This window comes from Sander lucioperca, chromosome 21 (assembly GCF_008315115.2).
Source record: "Sander lucioperca isolate FBNREF2018 chromosome 21, SLUC_FBN_1.2, whole genome shotgun sequence".
NCBI classification, from domain to species: domain Eukaryota; kingdom Metazoa; phylum Chordata; class Actinopteri; order Perciformes; family Percidae; genus Sander; species Sander lucioperca.
Window position 1 is genome coordinate 5,956,777 of NC_050193.1, and position 26,194 is coordinate 5,982,970.

The 26,194-nt window shown below is 38.8% G+C and overlaps 1 protein-coding gene across 1 annotated transcript; it reads right to left on the reverse strand.

The window, feature by feature from the left end:
• Positions 1 to 1,241: 1,241 nt before the first annotated feature.
• Positions 1,242 to 21,472, reverse strand: shisa9b (shisa family member 9b). The gene is made up of 4 exons (XM_031313002.2): positions 20,657 to 21,472; positions 14,885 to 14,991; positions 5,353 to 5,493; positions 1,242 to 2,574 (listed from the first exon to the last, which is right to left on the reverse strand). Exons 1-4 carry the CDS (start codon positions 21,160 to 21,162, stop codon positions 2,192 to 2,194), a joined length of 1,137 nt encoding a protein of 378 aa, XP_031168862.1. The 5' UTR covers positions 21,163 to 21,472; the 3' UTR covers positions 1,242 to 2,191.
• Between the last annotated feature and the right edge of the window lie 4,722 nt (positions 21,473 to 26,194).

Consider the following 26,194-nt stretch of genomic DNA (forward strand, 5'->3'; position numbering starts at 1 on the left):
ACGGAATCACTTTGCTGCAATTAATGTCCGCGTGGGCAGTTTTTGTTGGATGCTGTCTCAGACGCCAACCCCGAGAGAGCCTGTGTGTGTGTGTGTGTGTGTGTTACTATGCATACAAGTTTTACTCCTCACTTGAACAGAGGTGTGCTAGAGATTTCTTCAGGATTCCGAAGATAAACTGGAAAAGACAACGAAGACCAGCAGGGTCAAGAGGGCAGATGACCATTAGTCAATCCCTCCAGGAATTCGCGAATTCGCGATTGCAACAATTCACGCGAATTCAACCAATCACCATGAATTCGGTGCGACTCGAAATTTTGACCAATCACCGCAGCTTTATCGCAAATTTGACCAATAACCGGAGTTTCCCGTGACTTCAACCAATCCCAGCAGTCCCACATGCCGGCCTTTGCGTCAGTATGTGATGCTGAGAGCAACTGACCGAGCAGGAGTGAGAACGGGTTGACGTAACACGTACGTCGCCAAATTCATTACCTTGTTTCTGATATGAAGACGAGACGTGTGTGACTCGAACATCTCACATTTACAAAGAAAACGTACAGCGAAAGACCGTGCAAAACATTTCAGACCGTCCTGCCAACATGTATACATTTTAACATCAATGTACGCTGTAACGATTTTTCACTCTAAAGTCGCTGAAAGCTGCTGCTGTTTCAATCCTGTCGGCTCTCTGCTGCTCAGTTCCCCCTGCGACTGATGCGTGCACACACACAACACACACGGTGGATGCAGGAAAAAATGGAGATGAGATGTACAGGATGACATTTTTAAAAAAATATATTTTTTGGGCTTTTCCTCCTTTAATTTTTGACAGGACAGCTAGGTGAGAAAGGGGGGGAAGACATGAAGGAAATCGTCACAGGTCGGATTCGAGCCCTGGACCTCTGCGTCGAGGCATAAACCCTCTCAGTATATGTGCGCTTGCTCTACCCACTGAGCCAACCCGGCCACAGGATGACCTACGCTCGTTATTGTAAGTGCAATGATAATTTAAAGTTCAATAAGTAACGTTACTTTATCAAACCGTATGAATGTGTGTCCCAGCCCAGGCCAGGATAGGAAATGAACTAACAATGTAAAGATCAACAAGCCACTTGACAGATATCTTCAAATTTGATTAATTCAATAAATTATTATTTTTTGTCTTAAATCCACCAGCCATTTTCATATTATACCAACATTTGGAGCATCCTGAGCCTTTTTGATAAGGTTACTAGGAAAACTCAGCCCAGAGTAGTTTTATTCTCGCTGAAATAAGTTTCCTTTTTATTTTTAAAGAATTATACCATTATATATATTGCTCCAAAAGACATCACAACAACAGGTATACGCAAAATCAGGCATTTTGGACTGCAACAATCTCGTAAAAAGGCCGCGAAATTCTGGAGGGACTGATTAGTTGAGTGAGTATTTTCGTCACTTAACGTTATTGTAAGCTATTTTGTTGAATTGGCGATTAGTGAAATGCTGAGTGAATTTAAGTTGGGCTTTTATTGTAAAAGGTAAAAATGGAAGTAGTAAAGCTGTAATGCGCTGCCGTTGACAATGTGGAAAATACAGAATTGTTGCCCTCTTGGTTTACGCTGGTTCAGACTACGGAGCCTCTGGTTTTTTTTTTATTACCTGCCAAATTAAAGGCACAACTTGGCTACATTATATTTTGCCTGGGCGTCAGTAGCATGTGCACAATGCATCCTGGTACATGTAGCCACTGCCGACACGGCCCCATGAGCAGGAGAACTCAGCTTTCTCGGTCAATGTATCACGCACAGGAATTGACTACATTTACCATCAACACTAATTAGGTGGAAAATGTTCCTTTTAATAGAAATGATATACTATACTTAAATGTCAAGGTACATTGATATCTCAGTAAATACTGACAACAGTACTGTAAGTGTCACATGTCTCACCACTGTTATATATGAGTTATGTAACTTTTGTTTTAGCAGTTGGATTATTATAAATATCGATGACAGCATATTCATCACTGTGCCCTCCTGAGAAACAGTGATTGATACTGAGTCCTGTTACAGTACACTTCAACTTTACGTGGCGACTTAAATGCTGCCCATCACATGCACAACTGCACATACTATAGTCCATGCTGATTTCTTACAACACCACCCACAGTCAGCAGCTACTGCCTTCCCTAAATGTAGACAGTCCCTCATACTGTCACTTCTGTCTTGCTGTTGGTGACAAAGTATGGTTGTGGGGGCATGTAGCGAGTGGTGTGCAGCTCCTTCTCTATAATGCAGAGTTTCTTTTGGCCATAGCTCTGTCGGAGTCCCAGCATGTCCTTGCTCTCCCAGGATCTTAGTCGCCCCGGGCTGGCAGCAGTGTTGGAGCTGTAGGACAGCAGCTGGGAGCTGTGGCTCTTGGGGTTTTTGTACTTGTGTCCATTCTGCTTTGCAGACAGCTGTCTAGGTGGGCTGTAAGGATTACTCGGCTCTGGCTCCATATCCACAGCTTCCATGGGAAGGCTGCCCTTGGATGTCATCTCAATAAATTGCCGCCGGTGGCTGTAGAAGCTGTCATTAGCTTTCTCTGCTAACAAATATAAACAATAGATAGATAAACAACATGATAGTTCTTTGTCATGTTTCCCTTCATTGGCCATTGCATTGTGTCCTGTGTGTGTGTGTGTGTGTGTGTGTGTGTGTGTGTGTGTGTGAGAAAACATACGTATAAACCTGTATTTAACCTGTATTTTTAGTTACAGCTACACTGGAGAAAGATTGCTGATATATGAATTCAACACCCAAACAAATACACCCCTCCCGTCAGTGCTCCTTTTTTGCCGTCCCTCTTGCTCCCACTGCTTTTCTCTTTTTACATTCCTGGCCTTTCCCCTGTCCTGTGCACAATCACGAAAGTGGCTATTGCTATTTGGCTGGAAAAGTGTTCACACTATTACTAATTACTAATACTACTATAGGCTATAGACAACTTTTTATCTGAAAAACAGCAGCAAAAGCAGAGGAAGAGGAGGTACTTTATCGGCCCTGTGAGTGTCTGCAGGTATTCATTTTTGGGCTGCATACAGCGCTAACAACCTCCACCAACAAGTTGGGGCAGCATGATAGGTGAAACCCAGGGCATAGAAAGTCTGCTAAGCACTGGCCACATCACTCATTAACATGTCATTACATCACGTTATCCCCATCCCCAGTGGAAATGATGCCCTTGGTGCACAGTAATGTAGTGTAGACTGCTAATAGTGTTAACTAAATTGTGGTAGCTTCACACAACCAGAACATGCTTAAATATATTTCTTCATTGTGCCTTCCTGTCAGCTATTACGTAAAATTACATTTAATATAAAAAATGCAAATATATTGTGTGAGAGGTCAGTTGTTAATTATACTCCAACTTCACTGAATATTTGTTGATATTCAAGTTTACAAAATTATTTAACAACACTGGGAACTCAGTAAGACTGAGGTGGTATGCCAGTAGATCACTGCACACTATATCTTGTCTTTTGGTATTTGTCTTGCCATAATCAGCTGCTGTAATTTGCTAAAAAAAACACTGCAGTGGGATTTTATGTCTCCAATCAGGTGCTACAATGTATGAAAACAGTATTCACTTTTGAGCCGGAGCACATCATGCTGTATTAGTATTTTCTAACATTTTAGACATTTTTTACCAGATGACCATTAATGTGGTCTGTTCATCAGCAGCAAGCTGTGGCTGCGCTCTGGGTCTCACTTCATGGTACAGGAAAGAGATGTAGTGATGAGTAGCATATCCTTTACAGTAGCTACTTCAGCAAAACCCTAATCAGTGCTGGTAGATGAACACATATATTAGGACCACAGAGGCTCACATGGCTCACCGTGTACAGTATAGCTGCATCTAATCACCACTCCCGAACTCATTTATGTTTTGATTGCTCCTGATTGTCTCCTGTCCCCAGTCTCATTAGCTAAGATTTGCTCTATTTTTATTTTACCTCGTGATCAGTTTGTTTGACGGTTGTGTGAATCACAAAGAGAGTGAGCTGTTTTATGTGATTGGACATACTACACACATGCTGATAGCTGTCATCCCTTCCATGGCCACAGCTAATTGATTAATCTATAAAAAGACTCCCGTTTCACTGTGCTAAATAGCATCAAATACAGATCCACAAATACCTTCACTCCACACTTTGATTCTGCACATTTATTTCATTTGTTTTTTCTCTGCAAACTTTCAAAAGTTATGCACACAGGCAGAGATGACGGTTGGCCAAAATCAAGGTCAGTTAAATGTAAGACTATTTGTTCTTTGAAATGGCACTGTGATAATTATTTTTGCAACAGAATTACTTCACTTTTCACTTTAAGTGAGTTAAAAAGTAAACTGATAATAAATGTGTTAGGATTTTATATTACAAAAGGGACCTCTACATTTTGGAGGTGTGCCTGAACATATGTGCTCCACTCCACCGTAACATAGACTGTCAACATCACCTGTTGGCTGTTATCAGTATTTTAAGCTCACAAAACGCATACTATCTCCATAATGCACGTAAAAGGGGTACTTATTTTACACTACACTTTCCATTTCATTTTATGATTTGCAGGAATGTATTTTTATTGACGTACTTTACAAACAGGCTTTTGAAAAATCATTTAGCATCTTCTTGATGAGTGATACTATTTTGGTATTTTCTGTTATTTCTTATTTCAAATGCCCAGGCATTTGTCCAGGCACTTGCTGCAGACTTTCCAAAATTAGCACATGAGAAGGACAGCAAACTTGCTTCTATAAATAAACTTTCAGTTCCCCTCTCTGTTGGCAATGATGGACCATGGATTAACTGACAACAATTTCTGTCAGCCAGAGATTTGATGGAGATTCAAACCAACTGGGTTCCTATTTAAAGAAAAATATAATTTTGTACATAAGTACATATATTACACCATGTGTTGTGTAAATAGGATTCTTGCTGCATCTGAAGTAGATAAATAAAAGACTGAAAAACGGCCAAAGCAACATTGTCTTATATCATTTTAATGCCAAGCTATAAAGAGAGAGATGCACTTATAACTGCAGCTAGCAGAACATTTTAATAGCATGTTTTTTGTCTGTTGAGACAATTAATGTTTTACTCAAAATTAACGACATTTAATTTTACTGGGATTTCATAAAACATTTCAGATACATTTTCTCCTCATAAACGTATAAATCTAATGATTACTCAGATTAAAGATGATGTTGATCATGGTTCACTCAATTAAACCTTGACACTTCTCTTTACATGATGCAGGGTAACCCTGATTAGTATGTTTTATTTATAGAGGATGTAATGTGCTACTTAATCAGATCAAACCTTACCCACAGCCTTGAGCGTGGCATACTTGTTGAGATCCTTGACAGGCGTCTGTTGTTCATAGGGGCTGGTAATGTGTCCCACAGCCGGGTAAAGCTGTGTTATCAAAGTTGATGCTTGAGCCACGTTGTTTATGTGGTTGCTATCTAAAGGAGGGAAAACACAAGTCGTTAATGCAAAAATTCAGTGTTTCTGTTGTTTGCAGCGACAAATTCCCTTTAATCGCTGAGGTAATATGTTCAAATTTGTATGTGACCATTTGCATTAGCTAATACAATATGTGATAAATTATTTATTGTTTGTTTAAATTAATGATTAAAAAAAATACAATTATTAATTTAAACTTGTTTTTTTCTGAGGGACTGTTATGTGATCAGCTTGATGGATGGATGTGAAGATAGAATTGTAGAATAGTAGTGTCACTTTCCCAAAGTAGGTTTTTCTGGGGACCCAGCTGGAGTGTCATGACTGCTCTTTGTGAAACTGTACTAATCCTACAGTAGACATCTGGTAAATTAAGGGGTGCACAGCAAAGAGACTGGCCCCCTGCCTTCTGGCACGACAGAGCAAACAGATGTTCAGTGTCTTATCTTGAGGAGATTATTGGAACTAACAATTCACAGGAAGACTGCTGCATGTGTGTTTTATATATATATATATATATATATATATACAGTGCTGCTCATAAGTATTCATACCCATGCTAAAGTTGACTAAAAAAAGGAATAAAAAAATCATCTTTTGGAAACTGATCTTAATGCCTTAATTAAAAAAATGAGGAAAAATCCGACCTTTTAAGGACACCAATTTGTTTTGTGAATGAATAATGTATTGTAAATAAATAAATAAATGTTCTTCCTTAAAATACAGGGGCCATAATTATACAAAAAAAAAAGATGTCCATCAACTCATCACAGCCGTTGTTAATGGTTCAAGTTTACAGACTTTAAATTTTGAGTCTACTGGTTCTTGGTCTAGAATGTGTCTGGTAAAAACAGATCATTAATACAGAAAATAGGTTAATTAGGCTCTTATTCCCAACTGGTCAGCAAGAAACTTTATTACTGTGCTAATTAATTTGGAAAGTCTCAAATTATCAATGCTGTCTCATGAAATGATGTAGAGGACAGCTTTGACAATTCTTTCACTCCACCACACCTCAAGGAGGTAATGTTATGAGTAAAATCAGATTTTGAGGTAATTTAAGGTGCTACTGTGTTCTTATGATAAGGCTGTATTTATAACAAGCTCCTGTATTCAGTTTTATTGAAGGCCTTATTATAAACTGAAGTTGAGAAAGACAGCACAGCACTTTCATGTTGTGTACAGATAAGATATTAAACTCAGTGATGGATTTGTCTTCATAAACCCTCAATGAATCTTTTAAAAATGCTTTACTAACAAAAGTAACCAAATTCTCAAAAAATGTAACAGGAAACAGCTGCATCGAATCTATCTGTGTTACCTTGTCAGTTTCCTTTCTGGGCTTGTTGACCTGTTTCAGTTTCATACAATACATCGTAAGTGGGCCATGCACACAGGCTCTCATTCAATGTGATCTTGTTTAAGCTAAAAGTCAAATTAGATGTGCTTTCATAGAATACATAGAATGTACTTCACTTGTAATTTATTTAACCAGGATAATACATGGTTAACGCTGCTTTTAAGGAAATCTGGAGTACAGTATGTTTGTTAAAAACCAAACAATAAAACATATAGATCAAATGTGTTCTTTCAGATGAGCTCATTAAACCATGGAAAACAATGTATAAATAGGGTGATTAGCCATTAGCATTGTGTGGTCACCATTGCACTTATCTTTTTTCTTCTTTTTTTTTTTAGATTATTTTTTGGGGGTTTAATGGCCTTTAATCGACAGGATAGCTTGAAGACAGGAAAGGGGTGAGAGAAGGGGGATGACATGCAGCAAAGGGCCACAGGTCGGAATCAAACCCGGGCCGCTGCCAAGGACTCAGCCTACATGGGACAAACACTCCACTGGGTGAGCCAGAGGTCTCCCCCCATTGCACTTATCTGATACTACAGTCAAGGTCAGGGTATCCCATTAAATGTAGAAGCCATGCCACCGAAAGTAAATCATTTAAAATATTATTAATGTACACTGAATGCTTTAGCCAAACTATTTGGTATCCCAATATTGTCAAAAACATTTATTTTTAGTTTAGTTTGAATGTCTCCGGGTCTCAATTTTACTCTATGTATAGGCTAGTCTAAGATTTCACTGCAGTTAATAAATAAGGACAGTGCTTTTGTGAACATCTGGTGCAACTTTGCTATTTTCAGGATGCCAAACTCAATCTAAACTGAAGTGCTGATATGTACTTGTTTATCTCCCTCTTTAGTGTTTATCTGACTGTGTGTTGACTGAGTGTCATTGTGCTTGTACTGTTGTCAAAGTCACAGCTTTTATGTCAGCTGCTAGAAGAAAGTAGGCCACTTCTGGAGACTTGTAAGGTTAAAGACTCCATGGTTGTTGCGGGAAATAAGCGAGTTAACACTCCAGACACAGACACCACCCTGGAACTCATAAAAGATTTAAGAGAGTATTTTGGGAGCTGGATGCCCCAAAATAAATGGTACATGGAGAAGGGCGCTCTTATTTACAGGCAGCCTACTTTCAAGTTAGTGATGAAAATATTCTTTTATCTCCGAGTCAATATCTATCCATTTCTGTCAGACTCCTGAAACTCAAACACTATATTCAAATTGTATGTGTGCATTATTCATAGTTATCAGTTGATCTAAGTTATACTTAAATGTATGTACATTGTTTGATAAAACATATTTTCAGACATATAAATTAACTTAATTATTAATTAAGTAAGAATAATTGATTTATGTCATTTGTGGACAAGATTTTATGTGAAAAAAATCAAGAAGTATAAAACATATTTCAAAGTGTGCACATAAAATACTTTATTTTTGGGGTGATGCCATTATTATAAAGCAATTAGAGTACAGAGTTCATTATTAAGTTGATCATTACTTTGAAAGAGTAATTCATGCTCTTTGAAAATATGGTAATAGTTTGTTTACATAAAATTAACAAGTTCATACAGCATCTCACTCTTCTTCTTTAAATTTAACGACCACAGACACATTTCCTGACCAGTGTCAGATTTTTTACCCAAAGGGCATTAAAAGTATTAGTCAAAGTATTTTAATGATCTAAAAGAGTTTGGCTGTATTGACGCCAGTAGTCTGATACAATCTGATACAGCTAATGAGACAATAAGAAGGAAATGTGCACCTCTACATATATCACACCAATGCTGCACATGGTCAGTGCAGGGAATTGAACCCTCTGGTTCCCAAGCCAGGTCCCCAGGGACTGAGCTACTGCCGCCCCATGTAGACAAATGTAGAGAAAGACGAGAATTTTAATTCTAAATTAACCCATATTAGTAGTGAAACAGTCTATATTAACGACGTCTCATTTACGGGATAGTTCCGGTTCCGCCGGATGCCCCTCATTTTCGGTCGGATGTCCCTTACCTTCCGCTTTCTTTGTGTTGGCATTCTTAACTCTGGTCGATTTGGGACACATCGTCCTAGCTAGAACCGACAATCAAATTATATTTATCTTTTTTTTGAGTAAAATTCTCATCACACACTCCACAGCCATTTTATTCCAGAGCTCGCCTCCCTACGTGCACATGTTCCACCAAAACAAGTTCCTTCCCGAGGCTATTTTGTAGGGGTGCACGATTCAGAAAATGTCACAATTCGATTCAATATCGATTTTTAGGCTCAAGATTTGATTCAAAATCAAGAGGATCAATCAAGGAGATAGGTCTAGCAGTGCGAGACTAGGAGTGAAACAACCCATGTCTCCATCCAAACATTTTTTCAAGCTCTCTTTATTGTCAGTTTGTAATTATCTCCTTAAAGATTTGAGGCTTCATTATACAGTTCAGAGTACAGTATATGGCAGGTGGAAAATGGAACCATAGGTAGACTCTACATTTGGTAGATTTGGCTGCTGTCAGAGGTAATGCTGCTGAAATACATTTCTATCTGGCAGTGAGGAAATGGACTGTCACAGAGACTTTGTTCTCTCTGGTTGACTGCCTGGAGTAAAAAGAGGCCACATTTCACAATTACCCCATGTGCGCACATGGCCAGCAGGACATGAACATGATAGTACTGGTAGCCAAAGAAGCCCAGCTCACAAAAACTGTAACACTGGTGTCTTGAGGAGAATGAGAGCTCATAGCCCAGTCTAACAGATTTTTGTTATCTTTGACAGGCAATAGATGAGGAACAGGGGCTCCCTTTGGAGTATTTCAATCACTGCTTTGCACTGCTATCTGTAATATACAGTGACTAATATAGCAAGGGCATAGTCACACCTGCCACTAGAAAGCACATCTGGGGAGGACAAGTACAGGACGGATCCATGTGGCAAGAAATATCACCTCACCCCTTGTAACCTTGTAAGGACTGCTGTCAAGAAAACAACAATCATCCCTGTGCTGTCGCCAACTCTATTACACAGAATCCCTCCCATACATCCCTGTAAGATACAGCAGCCAGCACACTGTGCCCTGGCTCTCCACATCCAAGGTCACCTAACAATTGAGAGCTACATCATTCTTTTCTTCAGTGTAGTAATATATGAATTAAATAGCAAATTTTCAACTTGAATAAAACATAAATCTTTTACCATTTATACTGTAAAATTGCTTGTCTAAGGTGTTTCACAGCAACTAGTGCAGCCCATCAACTGGGAGGTATCCATCATACAAAAGTAATCTTCTGTCTTGTGCCTTCTCTTTTTTGATACCCCAGTCATACACCTGGAAATCTACACTATGTGGATAGGGTGAATGCTAGTATAATGCACTGCAAAGTTAGTGTGTATACAGTATAATTAGAAACATTAATATATACAAGAAGCATTTTGTAATAATCTGGAAAAATACTACAGATGACAGACTTAAAAGTAAAACTAAATATATAATGATCAGCTGGTAGAACGTTATTTTCTGACTCAAAGAAGGAGGCAGGTGGGCAAGGGCGTAAATCCCAGGGGGGTCGGGGGGGTCAGGACCCCCCTCCATCTAAGGGTTGTCCCCCCCTAGAAATATCATTAAAACAATGCTGTGTATTGTAAATAACATAATGATGTATACTTAAATATCTGTGTAAGTAGTAAAACAATATAAACCCCAAAAAATGCTTTTTAAGTTTAAAAACATTTTGAGTCCCCCCTCCCTTGCCTCACAGTGGTTTGGTCCACTGCCTGCTGTACATTAGGAGGATCTGTACTAGACTCACAGGCACCGTTTATACGAAGGGAAGACGCAGATATTTTCCTGCGGTTTGGCCTCTCATTTACACGAAAACCCCGTTTTTATCACAGAAAACAATTATTTCTAAAAACTCCGGCCAAAATGGAGATTTTGGAAAACTTCGTTTGCACGTTTGCATGTAAACTGAGACAAACGGAGGTTTAGGCAGCCGAGAGAGAGAAAGAGGAAGTGATTTGTTGCTGTTGTTGCTATTTTCGGGATTGTGATTGGCTAACATGGGCTTGAGCTTCTCGTTACAATGCCACCTACAGGTGTGGCATGCTCTTAACGACATTGACAGCATATATACACGGGTACATGTAAACGAACACTTTTCTGAAAACGTAGAGGTTCTAAATGTCCGTTTATGAAAATAGCCGGCCATGTGTAAATGTAGTCACAGTCACATCGGGTGACAGGAATGTAGCTAAGTAGGCGGTTCAAGGCTGTTTTATTCACATTAAACATCAGATGAAATTTTTCTTTTCTCAAATAGAAATGATGCTGAGTAATTAATGAATTAGTCATGACAAAAAGTTTGCTATGTTATTGTAATATAATGTAACGTTAGCCAGCTTGTTTAATAGCTTGTTGGATAGAAATGCACCCACTACAACTAACGTTATCACGGCGATAAGCCTAACGTTATGTGTGTCAACCATAGACTGTATATTATTAGTCTATGATGTGAACTGATATTAGGGTTAATATTGAAGATCTACAGTTGTGTTTTGCTCAATATGAAGTTAAGTGGCTGATCAGTTAAATATATATCCTCTGTCCCAGACGAAACCTAATATTTATGTGGAGGACGCAAGATCATTTTATAATTATAATATGACCGCGTGGTGAACCTATGAACCTATAACTCATATTTAGACATCTGACGTTAAAGATTTGTGTTGTTGTTGCCCAGATAAAATGACAGAGGAAAGAAAAACAGACATAAGATCCTTTTTCAGTACACCAAAACGCCAAGTAAGTACATTAAGTCCTCATATCAAGACAATTTGGTAACATCTTTATAAGAATGGGTGCTTATGGAAATACTAACATCACTATGTCACTGGCAAAGGAGACAGAAAGAACTGAGGAACAGGGAGACCAGGGACAGTCAGGTGTAGAGTCTCAGGTAAGTGTGTTGAGCTCAGTTCATATTTTTGGAGGTGTGTGGCTGTCAGGGTTAGCAGATGAGCTTTACCAGTGGCTCACTAATTTACATTATGATCAGCTAATTTAACAAGTGTACAAAAGTATTGTATTTCTTTTATATGGGGACACTTTTTCAAAATAAGTCATTATGTTTTAAGGTATTTTTGTGGCTTGATTGTAAACAACTTAAAAATAAATACATGGTTTTAAAGAAGAATATTTTGGTCAATTTAGTCAGCTTTTTCACTGAATCAAGAGAAACACTGAAAAGAAGGATAATGGTACAGTCTCCATGCTACACTAATGATAGTATTAAGGCTTTCATCTGTGTACATGTGTCCTCTACGCGTATAATTGTGGCTGTATTATTTGTGTCCCCTTCAAAAATTGCTCTTCAGAAATTTTATGTTTCTTGTCCCCCCCCTACTGTTAGATCAGATTTACGCCCATGCAGGTGGGGTAAGACAACTGCACATCTTTTCAAAACAATTTTCACTTTTTTACAAAAGTGACATAACCTTTAAATCAGTGCGACTGCACTTGCTTTACAGCACAATGATGTTGTGTCATCGCACATCATTGATCATTTTCTTTCATTTACTCCAGGTACAGGTAGGAAAAATGGGATTTTAAATCAGGACACAAGTTTGTTTGCTCACCACATCAAAAAGCTGTGGACAAACACTTCCCCTGTGTTGTGAACCGACTATTTTTTTCTAAATGCACGTTTCAAGTATTGAACATCACAATATACAGGCAGAATAACAGTAAAAAACTATTTCCTAATGTGCATTTAGAAAGTAAATTAACCCAAGTTTGTTATACTACAATAGTTGATTAAAATTATAATACTGTACATAGTATACCGAAGATAGCATACAGTATCTCTTTCAGAAGATCAGTCCTAACGTGTTGGCTGGTTTTTAATGAAATGACAATTATTCTGTGAGGAGGCAAGGTAGGACAGAAAGCGCTCTGATTTTAGAATGATTAATTATCATGTCAGTGCTGACACCTTACCTCAGCTCATTTTAGGGAGTAAAAAAATAAGCTCAGTTAAAACAAAAATTACAGCTAGCTCTTAAAATAGAATGTCTGAGGTTAGTTATGTTTGAAGTTAAATTGCATTTCTCACTTCAGTAATATTTCTAGTAAATGTGATAGAATGGTAAAATGTGAATACAAAGTTGTAAGGACAGCCTTGTGGCAGTCATGCTAAAAGATCACATTTAGGTTTAAGTTAAACAGCACATGTAGAAAACTGTCAATGTCTGTCTTGACTGCCTGGCAATTTAGGGTTTAAAGGTCCCATGACATGCTGCTTTTTGGATGCTTTTATATAGGCCTCAGTGGTCCCCTAATGCTGTGTCTGAAGTCTCTCCCGAAATTCAGCCTTGGTGCACAATTACAGCCACTAGAGCCAGTCCCACAATGAGCTTTCCTTAGTATGTGCCATTTCTGTGTCTGTAGCTATTGAGGAGGAGAGAGGGGGGGGCAAGGTGGAGGGTGGGGGTGTGGCCTTGACCAACTGCCACTTTGCTCGTTTGAAAGCCATGATGTCTCTCTCTCATGGGTGGGCCAAATTCTCTGGGCGGGCAAAGCAGAGAAAGGGGAGGTAACCTTCCTCCTTATGACCTCATAAGGAGCAGATTCCAGAACGGCCCATCTGAGCTTTCTTTTTCTCAAAGGCATAGCAGGACACCCAGGGCTCGCCATTTCTAGCCACTGGGGGACCATAAGCAGGCTGGGGGAATGCATATTAATGTTAAAAAAACTCAAAGTGACATTTTCATGCCATGGGACCTTTAAGATCATTTATGCTTGTAATTTTGCAAAATCTGAGATTTATTTTGCATCTAGACATTTGTAATAAAAGTATGCATTTATTTAAATTTATAAAATTTAACTTTAACTAATTACAGACAGTCTGTTAATTAAAAATGCTTAAATATTTGCGCCACTAAAGCCTGGCTATGTATGATGAGGTAATTTGAAATAGGCAGTCATCTGCCATGTATGCCAAGAACAGGCGGGTTTTCATTCCCACCACAGATTACACCAGGTGTTTTCACTAATTAGCAAACCTTCCTAACTACTCAGTGAAATCACCTGCTAAACTCCTACGTTGTAATGAGAACATGCAAACTTCTGGCTTTCCATATCATGTGAATAATCATTGATATTGATTTGCATCTGCCTCAAATGTGACGTTTTGAGAAGCATCTAGAATACGGGATATCAGTACATCACTTAATGTAATTTATTCATTTTCTAATTATTTTTATACTGTAACTTAAGACTAAATCATAACCTGGCTTTTGTTATTTTAAATTATTTTGTTGATTCCTTGGCCTCTAACTTCAACTGTACAGAATGTAAGGTGTAATTCTTTCACTATACTGCATTGTACCTAATCAGTATCAGTAGAGTTTATTCTCAATTTAGCCAAATAACTTTCTTTTTTTAAGTTATTCAGCTAGAACACGTATTTTAAAACTTTTTTTGTAATATGAGATGCCATTTCCCATAATTATACAGCTTGCAGAGCGGGGGGTGGGGGGGAGGGGTGTGATCTTTATTGACTGCAGCTGTCAAGGCAGGTTAGCATCAATAAGAAATCTTTTCTGTCGGTGCACATCTGTGTAGGTGTGTGTAGGTGTTGGTGTTGATGACCTACAGAATGAGCGTGGAATATAATGTGTGAAGCCATTGCATACAATACGTATTGGCTAAGAAGCAGAGCTCTAGGGTGTCGGTGGTAATTAGTGTATATGTTAAGTGATTGCTGAGGGCATGACTAATTGCTTCACCAGCAGGATTGTGGAGGGAGGGGCCTTTTTTCCTTCTACCACTTCAGCTAATTTAGGATAGGCAATCAAATAAACAGGGCTCACATTTTATCAATATCTCTTAGATTGGTTGGGGTGATGTGATACCCATTAGTGAAAGCAGGTGGCAGCAGCATTAGTAAATACATATATGCTACCCAGTGTTTGAAAAAAAACTGATCCGTCATGTGAATATGTAGGTGTATTGCTAAGTGTTGTGTGCTGCTGATGTCAGTACTTACGGAAACTGTTAACTGTGACTCTGGTTTGTATGTTCTCATAATGCTGGCCAAGTCCAATGTCGTCCGTATGTTCTGAGGCAGGATGGCGGATAACATGTGCAAGAGCTCTGGAAAGATGAAGAACAATCTCAGAGAGGACATTTTTCAGTAAAAAACAAGTACAGATTCAGTGCGGGCCAGCAGTGCAACAAGTCCTCCTAAATGACAAAGTAAAGCGTTTGTCTGTGTCCCATGAAATAACCCATGTGACAGTTCAAAAAACAAATGATAGGAGCATATTTTATTTGCCACCTCAGAGTCTACACAGGTTATGTACTCTGTTAAGGTTGGAGAAAGTTTATCTTCATGGTAAACAAAAACCAGGAGACGGGAACATAGGGCTGCACAATTAATCGAATTTTAATCACGATCACGATTTTGGCTTCCCACGATCAAATTCACGTGATCGAGCGATATTTAAAATGCTTCATTCCGTTCATAGAACGCTCTGTATAAAAGTTTTATTTTTCCCAAGCTCCGTAAACCACTCTCTGATCATATGCCTCCATGAGCCAATCAGAGTGGTTCCCTGCACCGCGCAGTTTAGTTTAGATGTTGACAGTCACAGAGGACATTTTGTCCGTCTGTGTTGTTTTTCAGACAACAGCAGTGACCAGTGCTAGTTTGAGTCTTTTAGCTCATAGCTTTAGCGGCAGACTGTTGTACGTCCCGCTGTTGTAATCCTCTAACAGTGAAATACAGTCACACTACACCGTTTAGCTGTCAGCATTTTAGCCGTGTTTAATCCAGTTACTACTGTAGCTAACGGTAGGCTAACATTACCTGCTGTGTAACGTGTTATTAGTGTTAACTAGCGTGACATGCAGCTATGTTTCTGTTGCCTGTAACGTCTGTTTTGGAGCATCAGAGCGCAACGCAGACATTTAAGTGGGACCGTAATCCGTGTTGCTATTTCGTCCGGTAGATACCGGGCCCTATTGGCACCAGATTTTAACATGTGCCGTTAACGTGAACAGAAAATTACGTTGCCTGTATCTTTTCACAGCAAACACGCATGTTTGGAAAGCGGTCGCACAACAGCTGAAATGGCATACTCCTTCATAGTATCCTTCAACAAAGGAGGCATGTAGCACAATATGGATGTATTGGCAGGAATGTAGCACAATATGGATGTGAAAGCAGTTATAAATAGCCTATTTGACAATAAAATGTGTTTTGGTTAAAATCAACAAATAATCGTGATAATTAATCGTGATCAATATATTGATCAAAATAATCGTGATTATCATTTTGGCCATAATCGTGCAGCCCTACAGGAACACAAACTGCGGCAGGCCCGGACCGGGAAATCCTCCAGTACTCCTGATTAGTGATGGGACAACCGACTCTTATACGCGAGTCGGTTCAACCGGACAGTCATTGGTTGGCCTACCGAGTTAATAGATTCGGTCACCGGTTTACATGCCCTCGGCAGGGGGGGGTGATTGTGCGTTTCCTCGCCCACCAGGAACCAAGACACCGCGGAAGACTCGAGCGTTTGCGGTTACATTCGGTCTCGACATACTATTTACACACTCACACTGACTGACACTAGCCTGGTGCACGGTCTCCTCGTGACCATGTAGCAACAATCACTTCTAACATTTAACTTAACATAACTACCAAGATAACATTACGTGTATTTGTATTTCCCCTTGGTAATGTAGCCTATGAATTTCCATGAACACAATTCTAAAATGCACGAGACATAAAGGCTTCTGCTATCGGTTGATAACTCAAACTTGCCAAGAACCTAGACACCCATTTGATTACATAGACTCATGCATTAGGCACGGTTACGGTCTCGTTCAGTAGCCTGGTGCGCGGTCTCTTGGTGACAGCCTACCTACCATGTAACAAACGTTTAACTTAACATAACTACCTAGATAACATGGCGTGTATTTGTATGTGATATCCATCGATAATGTAGTCTATGAATTTGTATGTACACAATCATCTAAGATGCACGAGAAATAAAGACTTCTGGGATCGGTTGATAACTCAAACTTGCCGAGAACCTAGACACCCGTTTGAATATAGACGTATGCAGTACCCTCGGTTACAGTCCTTACTGTCTCCTTCAGTAGCCTGGTGCGCGGTCTAGGTAGCTCATTTCCTGATTGATTCTACCACCACTCCAGTGGAGGCGCTAATGAGCTAGATTACTACACACACAGTAGCAGAAGAATACCAGCTACACACAACGGCACGAATGAGGTAAAAGAAAAAAACAGGAGTGAGTCGGTTCATTGACGTATGGCACTCGATTCTCCCGGTTCAGTGACAGGGGTCGGGTTACTTAACCGGCTCTTCGGTCAGTTCGTCAACACTACTCCTGATGGCCTAGCCAGTCAATTGGCCTGGAGTGTCAGACCAGTGTTAACCCTTAAAGGACCACGGGACCGTCTGCGATTTCAGCTGACATTACTTCTTCTACTTCGTCTTTATGAGGCTGTAGCCGGCTCTAAAATGAAGATATTAGTATCATGAAGCTAGACAATCTAAGGAATTCATTGGTACCAACCATGACATGCTAGCTTGTTGGGAAAAAATAAATAGCTAAATAGCGCTCCAAATTAAGGCTACATTTTTGCAAGGGAAAAACTGGCAAGGCCTTTTTCAAAGGGGTCTCTTGACCTCTCACTCCAAGATATCTGAATAAAGATCGGTTCTGTGGGTACCTACAAGTCTCTCCTTTAAAGACATGCCCACTTTATAGCATCCAGTTTTGGGCAAAAACCATGCAGTTTTGTCATGCAGTATAATTGTGTTATTTTCACATATCCCTGGAGTTGCATACATTGGGTTTGACTGGAAAGCTAAGACTCTTGTGTATTCATGTTAGTCCTCATAGTAGCCATTTCATTGTTGTGAATCATTTAAAATTACCTGTTGTGAACTCTAGGATTAACCCAGCCTCATGAATTTATACAACCGCAAACTAGAGACCTAGATCATTCAGAGGATGTATGGCTTTCCTAGGTATATTTACAATAAGTGGGTTTCTGAGTAATTCCAGAAAATAACTGCTTGTCATCCAATTGCTGAAAATGTAATTCATACTGAAATCTCCAAATGTGAAAAAAAAAAAGAAAAATGATGATTGAACTGCGATCTCTCATGTCAAAGTCACATGCTTTGTAAGGCAGTCCATGATTTAAATAGTTTAACATTTAAGCAGCAAAGTCTGAGATATCCTTGACCTTAAGTCTTTAGTATGGGTCAAACTCCAAAAAACTGGATCCTACATTTCATGCTACTAAATAGTCTTTCTTTAGACCCTTTCGGCCTCATAAATCACCATATCTGTCATGCTCCGCATCTCAAGTTATTAACGCAAAGTTTCTGTTAAAAAAACTTTAACCTAGTTATTAACCCCTAGGTTCGTTTTGCGCCAGAATTGTCCTTTAAAGGCAGCTTACTGTACGTCAGGTTAGGGTGTTGCTTGTCAGAGGGCTCAGTAGATTTATGACGGCACAGCCTGATACCCACTGCAGGACCTAATGATAGGTCAAAACATCATTCAACATGAATACTGGGCTTCCATCGCACATTGTACTGCATTTTTAAAAACTGCCAGCATCGCTGTTGGGTGTGGTTGTGGGTGACCAAAAGTGTGCTATGTCGCACCTTTAGCTACACTCACCCAATAGTGTTGTCAGAGTGAACCAAGGGGGTAAGCTTCTCCTCGGAACGCGTAGCTCCTATGGCGCCATTTTGATGCTAACAAGCCATCACCCCCCCCGTTAGCATTCCATTGACTGCCATTCATTTTGGCGCCACTTTGACAGTGAATAACTTTACATTTGATGCGTTTAAAGACTCTATTTGTCCACTGTTTATTTTTAAAGAAAGACGACAATGTATAAAAGGCTCCATTACCTTGTACCTTACGTTGTGGTTCCGTTGCAGGCGTTTTTGTAAAAATAGGCTAACGATTGTGTCATAACCACGCGACTTACTGTCGCACAGTAGAGAAATTACCGTACAGTACAGGAGAAGTTCGCAGGCAGTTTCGTCTCACATTAGCTGTTTAAGTTTAATTACTAATGTTAACTAGCATTTTAGTAAGCAATAATTCGCCTGTGCCTATGTTAGATATACCTATGCTCTCCGTCTCTGCAAGATTTGGAATGATTGAGATTTCTCAATCTCTACGTCACATTTACGTCGGCTCTGTCAGTTGGAGGCTGCGCAGTAACGCTCAGCCATCATCAGAAAAGTGATTCTAATATCCTTCACTGGTCTCCGTCCAGAGCAACGGGATCTGTTGGTCCATTTTATATACGTCAATGGAGTGAACCGATCCTGAGTACACTTCTAGTGCACTGCAAAAAGGACTTTAACCACTGCAGGTCAGCAAAAACAAGACTTTGAACTCGTTTTAAGTTTTTCTTTCAATCCACAGAGAACAGCTGCAGCAAGTCATGTTTTTCCGAAATTACTTTCTCAAACTTTAGTGCTGACTCACTGAGATAAATAGTTAAAATATGTTACCTGAGGCATGCATCTGTAAAATATATGGAAAACTATCTGCAGATAAAAAAATGTTCATTATGTCAAGCAGTAATTGAACTGTCAGTGTCAAGTCCACCACTTTTATATATATATATATATATATATATATATATATATATATTAGGCTGCATACAGTAAAAGTTGATTATGATAGCTATTCTCAGTATGTCCTAAGGCCTGTTAACTTCAAAATCATTTTTGGCATAAGTTAAGCACCATCCAGTTACTGTGTAATTAACTTTTGTCACAGGTGTCAGCTCGGATTCAAGTAACATTGTCTATATTAAAAACTCTATGCTGCTTCGGAATCCACCTATCTAAATGACAGTGTACAAGTTAACTCATTATGGTGCAGTGTCAACACACCCCAACAGTCTGTGAACACAACATGCATCTGTTTTGAAGGAGGAGAACTAGCTGGACTGCTACAGACTCTTACACAGAACAACAATGACAACGCAGTGCCTCCTCAGTGCAGACATTGTTAAGCCCAAAATCAGTCTCTTGAGGACAGAGTAATAAGCCTCTCTGCGTGCATATGTGTGATGTGTTTAAGGAAAGAGTGAGTGTCTTTGTGTACTAACTATCTGCAAGTGTTAGATGCTCACAAACACGTCTGCCATATGCAATTTTGTGCAATTCTTTAACATTTTTACATATATTCTAAAACCAAAAGTCAGCACATGGTGCCTTTTTTAACAAACTATACATATTGTATATGTTAGTGATACATTACAGAATTTGATTTGCAGAAAAAAAATATGTTTACCAAAACGTTCAACAGCGGCCCTTGTGCTTGGTTTCAATTGTAACATGCTGAAGATAAATAGACATATTAATTGCGCAGCCCAAACTAGAATGTAACCATTTTTGGTGTTAACCATCTTCACTTTCTGAGTTATATTTGGACAAAACAAAAAACAGTTTTAACTTGAGCAGGCACACATGTAACACATGTCACAACATCACTGGCAATAGTCTGACAATTTTAAATTAAAGTCACAGGCCAAGGACAATGCAATAAACATAAAAAGCACACTTTTGTCTGTAACACTGACAAAAATGTGCTTGTGACTTACTGTTGGGCAGACAGTGCAGTTAAACTTCTTTTTCATAGTGTTAATTGTATATATAAAACAACGTGTTACTTTGTGACTTGTTTTTGATACAAATGGTAGGGTTTTGCACACTATCATTGGTCAAATGATGACCTACCTTGACATATTTTCTCGGTGCGGACGGTGCATCTTTTCCAAACCCAACTTGGTGAAAATTCCTATCAGTGCCATTATGGCCACGACCCCGCATATGACATACACAATGATGTTGGTTTTATCCTTCGCGGTGTCCAGCGACACGTCCACTTTTGGTGGTCTTCCTGTCATCACCCACGGCGGGGTGTCGTAGTTTTTACAGGTGGTCTGGTCCAGCCGGGAGCTTTTAAACGCGCAGCAGAACCTGAAGCCACAGGTGCCGCAGCAGTACAGGTAGCTGCCCGTCCTACACACAAACGGCGGATCCCACTGGCCCATCACGTCGTAGTAGCCGCGGCACTTGTCCTCCATATGCGGGCTCTCCGTGACTCCGCTATCCCCTTCCTTTGAGTCGTTAAACCCGGTCACCAGCATGAAGTCGTCGACGGTCTGACCCGGCTCGCCCTCCGCGTTGCACACCATAACTTTCACCAGAAAGTAACCGAGGAGCAGCTCAGTGCCCCGCATCGTTGCTCACTTTTTACCCCGCTCTTGACGCCCTGAGAAGCTAAGCCCGGACGCATCTTCCGAAGAGACGAGACACAGCCATGCGTAAATTTATTTAGGCTGATTCCAACTTCCATGCGTAAAAGCACAGTGCGCCCCTGTACTGTTCACTCCTTGGAAAACGAACGGTTTTGTGAAAAGGTATGTTATAGTTCAGGCTCATTCCAAAGGGCAGTCTACTTTAGTAAATAGTTGGAGAGGTGTAGCATCACTACAGCGGTGCACCTGTCTGTACTGGAGGGTGTCAGACGCCTCTGAGGCTACTTCACTCCACAGAGCTCGTCACACAGAGAGAGAGAGAGAGAGAGAGAGAGAGAGAGAGAGAGAGAGTGTGTGTGGGGGGGGGGGGGTCATGGGGGGGGAGAGAGCTCTAATAGCTCTAATTACAACCCTTACAGCGCATTATTGTCTTAAAATGATCTGTAGAGGTACAATCCTTCATCGAGAGTCACTTCTAAATTGATTGAAGGGGCTTTAATAAAGGCACTAGCAATAACTTACATTATTTATTTCAATTATTATATCTTTAAATATCTGTTAATATATGTTAACATTTACATGGGAGTAAAGAAATACACAAAAATAAAAACCTGTTTGAATAGCTCTGTAATTTAAAGAGTTACTGATTGTGTTTTTGAAATAATTTTGGCTGTGAATTTCACTAATGGCACACATGAGTAATGAATAAGCATTGTATATTATATATATATATATATATATATATATATATATATATATATATATATATATATATATATATATATATATATCTTAGAATATATTTTGCGTTGAGAAAATGATTTATGTCCATTCAAACGCCCTTATAGGTACATAGAAAAACATCTTAAAAACTCTTTGACACATTATATTCATGGTTTCAAGATGACCAACCTTTCTGATGATTTTTTTTCTCCACCTGCCCTTTCATGTTGCACCAACACTTTTTGATCAATGACAAATTTATCTCATTTTACAAGTTGTCACTTCCTAGAATCAATATAATGAGAATATGTTGACAGTTTTAATTCAAGCTGTAACCCTTCTGTTAAATATCACCTCTCCCACACAGTTGTAACACAAGTGATATCTAAGCAAACTCACAACAAGAATAGGTCTGTAGAGGATTAATCTTTGCAATTCTTTAGAAGGGTCAAATCAAATATCCAGAACATAACCACAAAATACAGGATTATATAATGATGCTGTGTGGACACACAGTATGGCAACTCATCATAGCCACTGCATGGCGTTTCAAAAAACCTGTGTTGGTTAAATTTAACATAAATGTACTCTTGCACTGGTTTGAATAGATGATACATACTACACCAACTGGTACAACTGCTCACAGGCTTTGAATCTTGTTGTTTTAGGAAGTAAAATACAGCCTGAATATTATAACTGCTATTAGGATGCTTCTATGTAACCATTATGATCTGGATTAGAGTTTGATTAACCTTACAATTGTCTTCTAAAATTTACAGTAATCATATGAGGAGCACTTTATTCCAGTGTTTTTATTTCATGTGTCAACCATGCACCCGCCGCTATTAATTATTGATCATTTACAAACAGTAACAGATGATGAAGGGGCCTTGACAAGCACGGATCTGCAAAAAAAGCTAGTTGGCTATTTATTTTTAGAGAAACCTTTTTATCTAAAATTATGATTAGTTGAGGGAGGCTCTCCATCTGCCACTTGAGAAATCTCACTCTTTTTTTCTTTGATGTTGAATTGTCTTAGCCACGGGAGGCTACTTTTATTTACAATCATCAGGGGAGTTTTTGCTTGTCTTGTCTCTGTTTCTTAAAAGATATTTATAAATAGTTTGCACAGCACCCAACAAAGAAACTTCAGAGTTCCTTTAAAGTGAAAACACTCCAGCTTTATTAGGACCAGAGAAACGCCAGACGATATCATTTCATTTCAATGTTCGATTGTAAAGGAAATATTGAATAACTGCCAAGTGAAACAAACACATTAATGCTTTGTTGCTGTTTATACCCTCCACCAGTTGGTATGCTCGCTATGGAGCTGCTTAGTGTCATTGACACCCTCTGAAACATTGTTGATGAGTCACAATTTTAATATTATGATGAGTCATACAGTGAAGTTAACAAAACCTTTGTTCTTTATAGTTTCATCATGTGGATGTTGTTTTTGTTATACACCTTACACAAAAACAACAAAAAAACAGACTTGAAAAATAGTCCCAATAATCTTTCATCTTATTTTCAACTCCACTTGAAAAGATTTACTTGGCATGGTGCACCAATAAAAATTACCAGCACTGAAATAAAAGGGCTGTAGCTGTTGGGGTCATGTTTTTGAAACAGGAACAGGTGACATATTTCTGCAGGACTCTTCTGAAACTACAGTAATCAAATGTACAGGCATAAAGTTCAGCCGTTTGCGCGACAGGGTTTCTGCATGACAGTAGCATGACTCTTGCATGTACATCTTTGCCAAACTTTTAGTAGCGCAAGTCATTCTATGCCATGCTTTGGGTGGGAGCAGGTGGGCAGGCGAGAGTGTTGTAATTCTGCTCAGACAAGGAGAGAGCCTGATTAACCGCTCACACAGAGGGGAGTTTATAGTAATCCCTATGTTACATTTGAGCAATGCAACTGTCACCTGCGGCTCAGGCCTGAGACCGTTCCACTGTGTTGGGGGGGGGGTCTGACCCAAAAGAAACCCATAAACCACCTGTATGGATACTGTGACATCAGTGTCTTAGGATAACTTTTCTTCTACATTGAAGAAAATGTAAAAACATAAATGTGTTATGGTCTTTTTGACCAAAAGTATTTAAATAAGAAGTCCCAATTATCATTGTTCATTTAATATATTAAATTACATACACAATTTGCTGAGAGGCTAGATATATACACCTTTTAAGATTGCTAATGATAAGACATTTTCCTCTGTTATATTCTTTAAGTAGCTCAATGATTATACTTTCAGTTATTGAGTCAATGATCTGGTCAATTACAATATGGTCCAGTCAAAACAAAAATAAATGAGCAGTAAATCGCATTTACACCCAGTGTTATCAGCAGTGTGACAATATACTAAAGTGGTTTTGATGCTGCTTCTTAAAAGTGGAAAAAGCTGCATATTTATACTTAAACTTTTCTGTGACAATGGTTTTGATCTATACTTGAACTGCTCCTGTTACATCTGTTCCATCCAATCTAGTCCAATCCTGCTCATTAGGGCTCTATAGTTATCTGTTCTTTTGAAGCAACTGCTTCTACATGTCATTTTAACATTAAGGGGAATCAGATTTCAAAAGTCTGCTTTCCAGAATAAGATTTTCACTGGACAAAATCCACATTTGCTTTCTTCAATATTAATACCCAATCTTGCTGTACAAGAGATAACTAGTAGTTATTTGATTGCTGAGTACAACACCATGAGGTTTCTAACAAAGATCAAAGTAGTAATAAAATAAGTACATGTTATAAATCCATGGATAACCACATTCATTCTTTTAATTAAAGAAAAAAAATCAAAATTCAACAGAAATACAGTGTATTAATATTTACAAATATAGACATACAAATATTAGCGTTCATTTCGGCATCATGCTATATTATCCCAGTTTTTGGGAATAATTGAACATTTCAATAATTTTCCTGTGAAAGCGACCCGTAGTATTTGATGTTTTGCAGGATTTAAGTCACAACAGTAAACTGTTTGCAGCTACGTTTCAGCAGAGTTTCTATTTAGAAGGTTGTGAAATCAGTATAAGCAGAAGTTCCATGCTGAGAGTCTTTTGTCACAGTGTTACGGCCTCTGCTCGCAGCTGGAGGAGTGATTCATGACGCCGTGGCTTGAAGCTCTCCGCTTCAAGGTGAGACACAAACAAATGAACGTAACCTTCTGAATTGACATGCTCAACTTTGTGTTTTTTTTTCTCTTGATACTGCACGTACTGCTATGGAACAACAAGATAAATACTATTATGAATAGAGAGGAATAATACTTTGTTGTCAAGCCAGAGAAAAAGCTACTGTCTTCTTGCACAGGACTGATTTAAGCCAGTAGGGTGGATTACATCAACTTTATCACATTACTAAAATGTTGTCATCAAAATGAATCTGCAACTAACAGAGACTCCAGACTGTGCCCGGCCAAGCCTCCCGTAAAACCACGAAACCACAACTTGTTGTATGGATAAAACAAACAAGATATAACATGTTGATTAGTGAGTTGCATTTTGTTGGGGCAGAGGCAGGTAAACTGTTTCCACTCTGTATACTAGGCTGAGCTAATGTTATAATGTATCAATCTTTTCATCTAACTCTCGGAAAGAAGTGAATAAGCAAATCCCCCCAAAATGTCAAACTATTCCTTCAAATCTTAACAGTGTGGAGCTCTTTACTGAATTGATCAAAATAAATGGTAATTTGGTTACAGGCAGATGCTCACTCCAGAGTTTACTTACTACTAGAAAGCATGCAATGACTTATGTATCTCCAGTGCACCTGCTTTCAGCAGCATGATAATAGTAAGAGCAAAACATCTGAAGGTTTACCTCAATCATCGAGGTGCTATAACATCTAAAGAAAAATCACTGGACAAATATTTTACATATTTAGCAGTTAATCTGAAATGTTTCTTTGGTTCATTGTGGGGAATATTATCAGTATTTATCCCCATGATGCAACCACATAGTTAAAGGGGCAATACTCAACATTCAGAACATTAACATTAACAGTCAACAAATATTTGCTATGTAAACATACAGTGCTCAGTGAATACACCCATGCTAAAGTTGACTAAAAAGAGAAATAAAAAAAATCATCTTTTGGAAATTGATCTTAATGCCTTAATTAAAAAAAATTAGGAGAAATCCAACCTTTAAGGACACCAATTTTCTTAGTGAATGAATAATGTATCGTAAATAAATAAATGTTCTTCCTTAAAATACAGGGGGCATAAGTCAGTACTTTCCATAAAATCATCTCTCTATCATCTCTTTATCAGGAT

What these genes read in the sequence shown, in the direction of transcription:
- shisa9b (XM_031313002.2), bottom strand. Translation starts at nt 21,162, where the DNA reads ATGCGGGGCACTGAGCTGCTCCTCGGTTACTTTCTGGTGAAAGTTATG. An exon ending in CACCGAGAAAATATGTCAAG is followed by an intron (nt 14,992 to 20,656) that starts GTAGGTCATCAT and finishes TCATCTTTCCAG; the next exon opens with AGCTCTTGCACATGTTATCC. An exon ending in AGTCACAGTTAACAGTTTCC is followed by an intron (nt 5,494 to 14,884) that starts GTAAGTACTGAC and finishes TCCCTCCTTTAG; the next exon opens with ATAGCAACCACATAAACAAC.